Genomic DNA, 12,568 nt, shown 5'->3' on the forward strand with positions numbered 1-12,568 from the left:
AGCCTTTACATGTAAACATGTGTTGTGAGTTTGTCAAAAATGCATGCCATGTGTGCACATTGTAATTGCTTTATAAACTGTTGGTTGATGAAAGTGTCTCCCAAGTGTATGATCTGCTGTACACATTTGGGGGAGGTACTGAGTTCTGCTTTAGAACGCATGGAATAGGAAAGGATTTCTGTGGGCGCCCGGACACGAATTCACACTTGTCTTTGCCGCCTCCCTCCCATCAGGTGAAAAAAAACCACTTAAAGTCTGGCATTTACTTACGGCGGCGGCCTATTTTTAGAATAAAGGTCGCCTCCTCTACCCGTGTAAATTTAATCTGCGGAACAGGACAGAAACAGGGTCAACGCGCTTTAGCTACACGCTCCCTTGCCCTAAGTCATTCGGCACAGAGAGGATGAACAATGTTCTAGAAGCTGCCAAGACAACACCGAGGTGGAGATGTTGAGCGCTCGGGCGCAGGCGGCGGGTGGGATGAGGAGAGCGAGCGCCCGGCGTGCGAGCCCTTGCACCGCGAGGCGCCCTCCCTGGGTACACAGATAAGTGAGTCAATCATTTCCGCCCGCCCGCCCGCCAGTCCGTCCTGACTTAAGTCGTCTGACCGCGGGGACCGAGGCCTGCTATTAAGACTCCTTCCCGTTCGGTCCAGAGCCCACTTCGAGGATCCGCTTGAGTCACCTGGATCGGGCGAGCCGAGACCAGGGAGGCGCAGGCGCCCGAGGGTGGAGGGCACCGACTACGTTCTCCACGGCGGCCGCCTCGGAAGGAAGAGGAGGGGCAACAGCGCGTGGAGAAGAGAAGGAAGAGGCGTCCGGGGAAGGGCAGGGAGGAGAGCCGAAGGCGCTGGGGAGGGAGAGCAGGGGCGTGGGGGCGGGGGCGGGGCGGGCGCGCCCGGGGCGGGGCGGGGCGGCGGTTCTCTGCAGCTGCTGGGGGCTGCCGGGATTGGGGATCCGCGCCGCGGTGCAGTCGCCTGGCTCGCTGGGCTCGGCGGGACATGAGCGAACTGCTGTCGCCGCGCGCTCAGCCCAGCTAGCCGCCCGCCAGTCCGCCGCCGCCTCCTCGGAGCCCCGCACCTTGCCGCCGCCTCGGAGCCCAAGCTCGGCCTGCGCCCGTGCGCTCCGCCGCAGTCATGGGGCTGCAGCCCCTGGAGTTCAGCGACTGCTACCTCGACAGCCCGTGGTTCCGGGAGAGGATCCGCGCGCACGAAGCGGAGCTCGAGAGGACCAACAAGTTCATCAAAGAGCTCATCAAGGACGGCAAGAACCTTATCGCTGCCACCAAAAGTAAGCGGGGCCCTCTCGCGTTCGGGCTGCGGCGTGGCGGGGGAGGCGGGGAGGAGCGTCTTCCCGGCCCGTGTGGGATGGCTCTGTGCCCCTAGACCGGAGTAATTGGAGATTCCTTAGGGGGAGAAGCTCCAGGACATTCCTCTCCTTAGGCGCTTCGGGCGCGTCCTCCTTCCCGCCCCGGCCCCTCGGTGGCGCGGGAGCCAGGAGCGGTGCGTGGGAGCTGCCCCGGGGCTCCCGCCTGGCCGGGCGGAGCACGCCTAGGCGCCGGCAGGACCCAGAGGAGACTCGGCCAGAGTCAGGCTTTAGTGCGCCCTAACGTTGCCCCCAGCCTCCGGCAAATCCGAGACATCAATCAGCTAAGACAGTTTTGTCTTGTAACCTTTCCAAGGAACTTTCTAGGAGATTCTTGGGAGACCCTGCTTGTAACTGAGTTCTTCAAAAGTTCCTGAAGTTACACTTAACTCTTAGATATCCTTTTTCTACCCCGTGCGACTGTCCCGACCTGAGTCCCTCATGTGCTAAACCAGAAAGTCTACTTGGCTTTGTGCTGCCTTGTGCACATTCCTTCTGTACTGTGCTGAAGCGAGTTCAAAGATTGGGGATTGAAAGGGTCAGTGGGCAGACCGCCCCCTGCTTCTAGCCGGCAGTGCCTGTGAGTAAGTAGGAAATTCCACTCTCTTCAGGCTTGATGCCTTCCACCACAGTCCAGTATTCAAACAGACAAGCAAGCAAGCAAGCAAACAAACAAACAATCCAACAACCCAACAAGCCACCTCTGAAGACAGCAACAGAAAGAGCAGTGTTTTGGAGTCCTAATGAGTCTAGGAGTAGAGGCCGGTGCAGAAACAGTTGTAATGCTCCACAGACGGGGAGAAATTAGTTTTCCAGGGCCAGGCACTGGCATCCAGGCCACGCTGGAACCCCAAGTCCCTTTCTTGAGTCACTGTGAGCACCCTGTTTCCCCTTAAAACACCTGAGCGGGCAGGAGCCAAGCCCCAGGGGTACTACTCCCCAGCCCCTTGGGTAGATGGTGCTTAGGTTTCCTGGTTCAGTAGTCGCCGCCATCCTCGGGAATTTATTCCGTGTGCTTGTAGACACGTACACTCTCACCACACCGTTTTTGCATCTAGGAAGATGAAAACGTACTGAGGCTTCCTTCCATCCACCCGGTCAAGTGCCTGGCCCAGTTAATATGCACTTAATGAATGAGTTGAAATGTTTTTTAATGGGAAGAATTTAGTGGAGCCATCCCTGTAATTTGGGAAGCAAGTCACTCAACTTCCCTGGACCTTCTCCAAGGCACCTTTGGGTCTGTGACCTCTTAGTGTTGCGGAGCTGGCTTGGGAAGCCCTTTGGGATGAATGGGTCATGTGCCGGGTGGCCGTGCAGGCCTTTGCCTTTGAGTTTTTCCGTGCTAGGCGGGACACGGGAGGAAAGTCTGTAAACAGGGAGCAATGACCACAGACAGTGAGAGGGGTGGGGAACACCAATGGCCTGTGACGTCTTCGTGTTCCGGTTTCTGTGGCCCACTGTTAAGTAGCATCACTACATGGGGACATACGTGTACCTTTTCAAAAAGGTGTTTGTGTGCTCCTGTACCATTGTGCACGTGTGAGGTCAGAGGTCAGAGGTTAGGTCTGTGGAGCTGAATCTCCCTTTCTGTGTTTATGTGGGCTCTGGGGTTCAGGGTTTGGTCATCTCTATCCAGCTTGGTTTGTTGGCTAGTAGGGACACGAGGAGAGGGGCAGATGGCAGAGTCAGTTTGGCCATGGGTAGGAAGCTATTTCTGTGACTGTAAGCTGCTCCGCTGGCAGGAAGCATGCCTCATGTTCCTGAGGCAGCCAGTGTGTGTGTGTGTGTGTGTGTGTGTGTGTGTGTGTGTGTGTGTGTGTGTGTATGTGTATTAGCTTGCCTCCTCAGAAGGGAGACCCTCTGGAAATTGTGGCTTGCTGTCTTAATCCTTGTGCTTGGGGTCAAAGGTGAGAAACAAAATGGATGATCATTGTCTTTAAGAGGGCAGCTAGACAGTAGTGTCTTTTTATCCTCATCCATAACCTTAGGTTCTTTCCCACAATAAAAGCTTTAGAGGATGCTCTTTTTGGCAAGTTGGAAGGACCCTGGCCTTTTCCCACTTGGCCCATGAAAGTGGTCCTCTCGTTCTTAGCAGAGATTAAGAGGGCAGAGCATAAGTAAGGACACCTGGTTTGGGCTTCTCTCTATGGGGTCTGGCTGGGTTGGGTGGGTCATGCAGCTCTTGCCCCGCCTCCCGCACTGCACCACTTGGCAGCATCAGTCAAGTTCCCTAGCATTTGGAAACATGCCGATGAGGTCAGGTAACCAGTTGTCTTTCCGTAACTTTGGATTCTAGGGATGCAAGGAAGACTATTAAGGGGAAGGAAGGGTCTGCAGAGCAGTCATTGAGCTGGTCAAGACTGCCAGTTTGCCTCAGTTTCTTTCTGTTCTATATATCGGTTTGCAGAACAAGGCCTTTTGTGCTTTTCTTTGGAATTTGTGTTTAAATGATTTCTGTTCTTCATTGTCTTGCAAGAAGACATCTTGTCTTGACTTTTGAGTATCTCGAACCATTTTTTCAAGATTCATTTGTTTATTTATTAATTATGTATACAGTGTACCTTAGGTCATATTATAGATGGTTGTGAACCATAATGTAGTTGCTGGGAATTGAACTCGGAACCTCTGGAAGAGCAGACAGTGCTCTTAACCACTGAGCCATCTCTCCAGCCCCTCGAACCATTTTTGAATCCTTCTATAAATGTTCCAGGAAGTTGGAGGCCCAAAGGCTTCTTGGTGAGTTCTCTTCCATGGCTGCAACAGGAAGTAATACTGTAGTTTAATGCTGTGTGGGCACCCCAGAGAAGTCCTGGCCTTGCTTGTACTTTCTGCAGCGAATTCACTCCAGTCTGAGGGACATTTTTGCATTATTTGTACTCTGCTGAGTTATTCAAATAAAGGATACGAAATAAGACAAGTGGCAGTGCCCTGCTGCCATCCTAGTGGTCTGGAGGCTGATGCAGGAGGATTGCAAATTTGAGCTCACTTTGGGTTACAAAGTGAGACCCTATCTTAAAAAGCTAAACCGTGGAAGGCCTGGAGAGCTGGGTCAGCAGGTAAGAGCAGCACACACTGCCCTTCCAGAGGACCAGACTTCAGTTCCTAGCACCTCTATCAGATGGCTCGCAAGCACCTGTAACTCCAGCTCCTAGGGGATCTGACACCTCTGGCCTCTGTGGCACCTGGATTTGCCTGCACGTACATTCCCCCTCCCCCCAGACACATACGCATAAGTTAAAAAAAAAAAGAAGCTGAAGGGAGTAAAAAGAATAAGTGGCAGTAAATACCCTGACGTTTGTTCCCAGAACAAGTTTGTGGCAGGGCACAGCAGGGGAAAGACTGCTAGAAGTGTTAGAACTCATCGGTGTTTTATATAAGGAAGAGAACCATGTCGGATTGGAAACAGCTGAGAAGAAACCGAAACATCTGCAGTGGGGGAAGAATGAGGTGGCCAGTTTGACTGACAGGAATGAGAAGGTCAGCGTCTGATTGCAGATCAAGGTGGGGATGGGAGTGCTCCCCCCGGAAAGCCAAGGTGGGGATGGGAGTGCTCCCCTGGAAAGCCACAGATGGGGATGGGAGTGCTCCCCACCCCACCCCCCCGTAAGCCACAGGTGAGGATGGGAGTGCTCCCCTGGAAAGCCACAGGTGGGGATAAGAGTGCTCCCCTGGAAAGCCATAGGTGGGGATGGGAGTGCTCCCCCCGGAAAGCCACAGGTGGGGATGGGAGTGCTCCCCTGGAAAGCCACAGGTGGGGATGGGAGTGCTCCTCCCAGAAAGCCACAGGTGGGGATGGGAGTGCTCCCCCCGGAAAGCCACAGGCCTTTGACAGAAGCGCTGCATAAGGGGAGAGATGGTTAGAGTAGGGGCATGTGGTGTGTGTGTGTGTGTGTGTGTGTGTGTGTGTGTGTGTGTGTGTGTGTGTGGTGGGGGAGAGACTTGGACACAGCATGGGGGGTGGGCTGGAGGAGCTCCAGAGAGTCAGTGACTTATGTGGGAGATCAGGAGATCATCCACTCACTTCAATGGACTCTTTGTTCCAATGGCTTTTTAGTTCTTGCTTTTGTCATTCCTCCCCTCGTGTAGCGTGACCAGTGTCCTCTTTCAGAGCACTGTAAAGGACCGTGAGCTTTCCAGGCAGTGCCTGGTTTTAGGTGCTTGTAACACTTACGTTCCTGTGTGTTTAATGGAGAGTGCCTGGCCTGTAGGGAGAACAGCATCAGCCAGCAGCCCCAAGGCATTGGTGAGGTGCTCCGCAGCAAGCTCGGATGGTCTGGTTCAGTGTGAGCTGCCCACCCCCACTGTGTACAACGGGTCTGCCTGGGCTGGCATCTTTCTTTCTGTGTGCTGGGTTGGGGAAATCTCTTATGTTGCCCGTACATGTTATGCTGAGATTTGAGAGATTGGAAAGACAGTCAGCTCTCTGTGTGCACGTGAGTGTCAGTGGATCGCAGGAGGCTGACTGAAGTGGCGTGGAAGGTGCTGGAGCCCGTGAGGTGCTTGTGCAGAGGCTCCCACTGACCCAGGAGACACTTTCCCCTCCACTGGTCCCGATTTTGTCCAGGTGACTCAGACATAGGAACTTAGGGGATGGTTTTGGTTGATGTCACTTGCTTCTGGCTCAGTCCCGGCCCTAGGACATAGGCAGGAGAGGCCGGGCTTGTGGAAACCGAGAGCAGGCTGAGGAGCGCCATCCATTCTCTTGGTCTGGCAAGTTGTCTTATTGTTGAGCATTCCAAGGGCTGGGGATGTAGTTTAGTCCGTAGAGTGAGGTTTTGTCCCCAACACCAGTGAGTCAAGCTTAGTGGCATAGGCCGTAATCCCAGCACTTAAAAGATATAGGTAGGTGGATCAAAAGTTCCTGGTCATTCCCTGCTACACAGCAGGTTTTAGGCCAATGTGAGACACATAAAAGGGTGGGGATTCCAATTCTGGTGCAGGTGACTGACAGGAAGCCTGCTCGGGTGGGGGTGGCGGGTAGGAGGTTGCCTTTTGTCAAGAGGACCAAAAAGCCACTTTGGACCATGAGTGGAACCCATCTGAGAGTACTGAACTAATTACATCTGCGTTCATGGTGCAGTCAGTGTGGGCCATGGATTGTTTTAGGCCTGAGGCCACATCTGAATATTTGTTAAATCCTAGTAGGACAGTTTGTGTTGGTGTTCTCCTGTTTGTTTTGTCGGGATTGGTTTTGTAGATTTGTGCTAATGCGGCTACTAAGTGGAAATGAGAGCAGTATAGAAGTAAAGTATTTGAAAAGCTCATAAAATTACAAGTTATGCCAGGCGTCGTTATGCACGCCTTTAATCCCAGCCCTCGGGAGGCAGAGGCAAGTGGATCACTGTGAGTTGCAGGCTAGGCTGGTCTACAAAGCCAGTCCAGGATAGCCGAGGCTACACAGAGAAACCCTTGTCTCGAAAAAGAAAAGAAAGAAAGAAAAGAAAAAAAAGTTTAACTTTTCCCTGAATAGAAAAATGTTCATGCATGGTTTTTGTCCTGAAGGAAGAACTCACCAAGGACCCCCCCACCCCACCCCCATTTCGCACTGTGGTCAGGGCCTCGCCTGGGATAAGCCTTCAGCTTGCCCTGCCCTTGGAGTCTATTTCAGCAGCCTGGTCCATTGTAGGAAAGTAGGGTGGCTGGGAAAATAATTAGGATGGGGTTTGAGCTGGGAGAAGGGCAGACTGGCTAGGAAGGCTGTTCTCATCACAGGTGGTCTTTGATTCCTTTTAGAGTGGGTCCACCAGTGGCAGGGCGTTGCTCCCTAGGAGTGTGGGCTGTTCGGTGAGCTGATGTCCTTGTGCTTTTGTGAACCGTCCACTCATCAGTCCCATTCCCTGGGGCTTCTTTACCTTTGCTTGTTTATTTGAGACGCAGTCAAGGTGAGCAGCCTGGCTGGCCTCTAGGCTATGACCTTTCCCCCAGCCTTGTGAGTGCTGGCTCCTCACAGGCTTTCCTCTGATGACCATGGCAGGGAGGGAGGGAGGGAGGGAGGACCTTGCTTTGCTTTTTGGTGTTTATTCTTTTTTTTTCTTTATTTTATTTTTTTAAATTTATGTGTGCTGGTGTGAGGGTATCAGATCTTGGAGTTACAGACAGTTGTGAGCTGCCATGTGGGTGCTGGGAATTGAACCCGGGTCCTTTAGAAGAGCAGGCAATGCTCTTAACAACTGGCCCATCTCTCCAGCCCCCTTGGTGTTTATTCTTTAAAGCAGCTGTTGAGCCAGGTGTTGGTGCTGCTGTGCTTTTCTTCCGAGCGCTCAGGAGGCAAGATTGACTCAGGTGACCCTTGAGTTTGAGGCCAGCCTGGCCTTCTTAGAGAGTTCCAGGACAGCTGGGGTTACCCTGTCTCAAAACAAAACAAAAGTAACCAGAACCGGCTGAAAGAATCAAACACAGACAGTGTGGCCTGTCAGTCCCGGTCCAAATGAAGCCACCTGGTAACAGCGGGCCCGGGTCCAGCTCAGTATAGTTGTGAACGTGTTTCATTAGGTTACTACAGGGGCTGGGTTGACACATGCAGAAGTGTTCAGAATAAACTCGAAGATAAAAACCAGGTTATATCATCTATAGGGCCTTTTTCTTCGGGTAAAGAGGAGCACTTAGCTAACTTTTTGGTACTCACTACTCCTAAACAATGTGTTTGCCCAAATCACTGTTACTGCTTAGCAAGAACATAGAACTGTCAGACTCTGGAAGGAACCACATTCTGACAATGCTGGAACGTTCTAGAAATAAAATAAGTAAAGCTCACTGATGCCTTGTGGGAACCCGATTCACAGTGATGTGAGTGTCAAGTCGGAGATGTCACAAAGGCTGTGGTTAGACCCCGAATGGACCGTGCCCAGCCGAGGTGCCAGCAGCCAGATAGGGCTGTCCCCAGCTGCTGAAGGTTGAGATGGTGACACCAGTGACCAGAACATTAGATACTTCACATCACTGGGCTGTGCTTGGGGACATTAAGTCATTCTCTCTCATGCTGGAAGACCATAGCCCATTAGTGGCAGTATTTGTCTTTGCTAAAGGAATTTCACAGAGGAGAGAGAGCTGGAGACTTCTGGGAGAGAGCTTGTCCTGGGAGCTGTTGGGCAAGCCTGGCCTGCACCAGGTGTGTGCTCTTACTGTAAATCAAGGTTTGAATGAGTGCGGATGTGACCTTGTATAGATTCATCAACTTTACATCTGACCACACTTTAAGGTAACAGTGTCTTTTGTCATGTCCGAAGTCTCTTGTTAGAAATTTAAATGTGAAGACTGTGTCTTCTGGCATTCAGTGTCCTTCAACTTCGCCTTTGATTTTCTAAAAGCTTTTTTTTGTTGTTGTTTTTTAAAGGAAAATTGCTAAGTTGGCTTTTGTTTCAATTTTGGAGGAGGAGTGTTGAACTGCCCGGATTATTCTGAGTAAAAGTGTCTTGAATGTCTTACTTGATTCCTTTACAAATGAAACCTCGGGGACAAGGTTTATTTTTATTTATTTATTTATTTTTAAAGATTTATTTATTATGTATACAGATCTCATTATAGATGGTTGTGAGCCAACATATGGTTGCTGGGATTTGAACTCATGACCTTTGGAAGAGCAGTCAGTGCTCCTAACCTCTGAGCCATCTCTCCAGTCCCGACAAGGTTTATTTAAATGTACACTTAAAAAACTTTTCCTTGGGCTCAGTAGAACACATGTGACTTTTTGCAGAGGACGCAGGCTAGGTTCCCAGCGCCCACATGGTGGCTCACAACCATCTGAAACCTCAGTTCCAAGGGATCTAACATCGTCTTTTGATCTATGTGCACACCAGGCATGCACACGGCACACATATACACACAAAGACACACTCATACATTAAAACAAAAGAAAATCTAAAAAATCCAAACATTTCTTATTTAAATGTGCATGGTAATAGCTAATGGTTACTTATTGACTATCTGCTGTACTTGATGCTAACTCATGACTATTATATATTAACACTTGTGCTGTGTTGTCATGACTTAGAGGCTAGGAAACAGTTTAGAGAGGTTTAGCTGCATATCCAAATGACAGTTGCGTGGAGGTGGGATGTAGCCGTGGCTTTGTCTGATTTCCCCAGCCCAGACCACAATTAACAAGGCATCCCAAAATAAGGGGATGTAACTCGTGTGTAACTGTGGTCTTTAGCAGGGAATGTTACAGTGATAAACCCTGGTTATCTGAAAGTGCACATTTAATAATCTATAGAATATCCTTATTAGCTCAGTACAGTGACGATGTAAATTTCAAATTGTGACCATTGTGGTCATTGTTGTAAATAAAATTGACAGTTTATAAGTGTAGATATTCAGAAATTATTTTGGTTCAAGATCCATTGCAAAGCACAGACTTCCACTCAAAATTCTTTTTTCTTCTCTTTATTTGCATCTTTCCCCTTTTTGTTCCTTCCTCTTTTTTTTATTTTTTATTTTTTATTTTTTTTTTTGAGACAGGAATATCTTCTTTTTAGACAGAATTTCTATTATCTAGCCTTGGCTGTGCTGGAGCTCATTCTGTAGACCAGGCTGACCTCGAATCCACAGAGATCTGCTTGCCTCTGTCTTCCAAGTGCTGGGACTAAAGCCTTGCACAACCATAGCCAGATCCTCCTGTTTCTTATTTTACCTTTTAGTTGAGAAAATTTTAACACTTTTTTTTTTTTAACTTCAAAATTTCAAAATAGACCCAAGGACATGGCTTTTTGGCAAAGTGCTACCTGGTGTGCGTGAGGTCCAGGGTTTAATCCCCAGCACTGGAAATAAAAGTTCAAAATGTTCCCGAAGTATAAAAAGACAAAGAACTTTATAATTGCCACCATATATTTGTCTTCCAGCTTCAAAAATAAATAAATAAACAGACGAATATATAAATAGGGGTTGGGGATTTAGCTCAGTGGTAGAGCATTTGACTAGCAAGCTCAAGGCCCTGGCTTTGGTCCTCGGCTCTGGGAAAAAAAAAAAGATAAAATAAATAAATACCAGCTGGTATTTATCTCCCTGAAAAGCAGAAACTAGCCAGGCGTGGTGGTGCATGCCTTTAATCCCAGCACTTGGGAGGCAGAGGCAGTTGGATCGCTGTGAGTTTGAGGCTAGCCTGGTCTACAAAGCAGTCCAGGATGGCCAAGATAACGTAGAGAAACCCCAGACGGGGACTCTCCATGCAGCTGTGGATGGCCTGAAGCGTTCTTTGTAGAGGAAGTTGTCCTTGAACTCACAGAGGTCCTCCTGCCTCTGCCTCCTGATCAAAGGTCGACACACTATGCTGGCCGCTAGACCTTTAGTAGTTTAATACCGCAATTCCGTCATACTTGCGTGATGGTCTTATACATAGATTCCATTTGGGAGATTTAGCTTACTGATAGTTTTGTTGTATTTTTGAACAATGAACAACATTCATACAGTTTTACTGTTTTTGCATCCTGTATCTGCTTTATATTTATGTATCCCAGCCCCAGGCCTTTACCTGTAGAGAACGTTCATTACAAAAGCCTTAGTGTGAGAAATTGCAAACACTACCTTTGCAAATGATCTGTAACTAATGAATCCATGGAGTTCTTAAGACTTTTGAGGCGGTCAGGCTCAGACCCTGGGCCTGTGTGTGTGCGCAGGGCTAGTGCTGTACTACTTAGGCACAGCTCTAGGACTAAATTGTGTTTTCCATATTTTGAGTTATTAGCCCAGTGCTATAAGCAGAGAAAACCAGTGTACATTTCATGACTTGAGAAATGACTGACTGGTCTGAACCAACAATAAAAAACCTTGAGAACTTTTTTTAAAAATTGAACTTGGACTTTGAGCATTAGAATGTAAAGGCAAAATGATAGTTGTGTTTCTTTTTTTTCTATATTTATTTATTTACTTATTATGTATACAGTGCTCTGCCTCCATGTACACCTGCAGGCCAGAAGAGATCATCAGATCACATTATAGATGCTTGTGAGCCACCATGTGGGTGCTGGGAATTGAACTCAGGACCTCTGGAAGAGCAGTCAGTGCCCTTAACCTCTGAGCCATCTCTCCAGCCCCTGTTAGTTGTGTTTCTAAACACCTTGTACATGAAAAACTTTAGCTTAGGTGGAAGGCGTGTGAGGGTGAGTCGCTCAGGTGGGAGGTGCGTGAGTGGGAGGCGAGTACAAACAGAAGCCAAGTAGAGAGCCAGGAAGATGACGGAGACAGGAGAAGGAAAAGGAGCCCCTCACCTGGAGCCCAGCTCAAGTCTCTTGCCTGCAGCAAAGCAAGAATTGCACGTAGCACAAGATAGAGGGTCTGTCTCCCTTCTTAGCTGTGAACCTGGAGCCCCTGTACGGCCTCAGTGCCTCCTGCGTCACGACATACCTAGTTTATCTCACTTATATATAATTTATCTTAAGGGAAAAAAAAAAAAAAAGAAGGGAGAAAGGGTTCCTCTGCACCTTTTTGAGATGTAACCTGAGAGTCACCAGAGTGGCACACGTAAATGGCTAGTATTGAGAGAGTTAATAAATTGCTTATCCGTGCCTCCTCCCCCTCGTTTTCTGTTCCCCACCTTTCTGCAGTCTCGTTTTCTGCAGTTCTCTTGGAGAAGCCCACACCCTTGCCAACCTTCTGTCCCCGAGTCACGTCTTAAGGCTTGGCGGGCGGCACATTACAGTAGTTCTACTGAGTCCCGCCTCTGCTTCGTAACCTCTCCACGGGCCTGCAATTTTTTTCCATGTTGAAGTCATGAGTCAGGGTCACTGCATGACTAGAGACGACCCTCAGGCTGCTGGAAATGGCTGCCGGGAGCCGCATCCCCTCACGGCTGATAGACCCATGGCCTACTCAGCTTGGTTTTCCAAATATGGGAACATAGTTCCTCGATTGGCCAAAGGACTGCTTCTGCATCAGCGCCCTTGTTCCTGAACAACCAGACAGAAACTTCTGGATGCTCACCTTCTGAGAAACAACCGGACAGAAACTTCGGATGCTCACCTTCCGAGGCAGGAGCCACGCCCATCTCAGCTGCCTCTGACCTAGCTAGGTTGGCCTCCCCGGTCCAACTAGAATTTCTTCCCTGTTTCCTGAGGAAGATAACTAATCCTGAGCCACTCGGTATTTCATCTCGGAGTGTGGTTCCTCCTCACTCACTGATTTGCTCACCCACAGGCACCTCTGCCCTTGGGTGCTGAAGCAATGCTGTCTGGGAGCAAGTGGTGTTGAGGTGGGTAGCTGGAGGAACTTGA

At 49.4% G+C, this 12,568-nt stretch overlaps 1 protein-coding gene across 1 annotated transcript; it reads left to right on the forward strand.

Moving 5' to 3' along the window:
• The first annotated feature begins 914 nt into the window (after positions 1–914).
• LOC311583962 (rho GTPase-activating protein 10-like) lies at positions 915–12,155 on the forward strand. Its single transcript, XM_084803382.1, has 2 exons — positions 915–1,289; positions 11,903–12,155. Exons 1-2 carry the CDS (start codon positions 1,136–1,138, stop codon positions 11,971–11,973), a joined length of 225 nt encoding a protein of 74 aa, XP_084659508.1. The 5' UTR covers positions 915–1,135; the 3' UTR covers positions 11,974–12,155.
• Positions 12,156–12,568: the final 413 nt, after the last annotated feature.

The sequence above is a fragment of the Acomys minous genome, assembly GCF_964271855.1.
Source record: "Acomys minous genome assembly, contig: SUPER_14_unloc_1, whole genome shotgun sequence".
NCBI lineage: Eukaryota > Metazoa > Chordata > Mammalia > Rodentia > Muridae > Acomys > Acomys minous.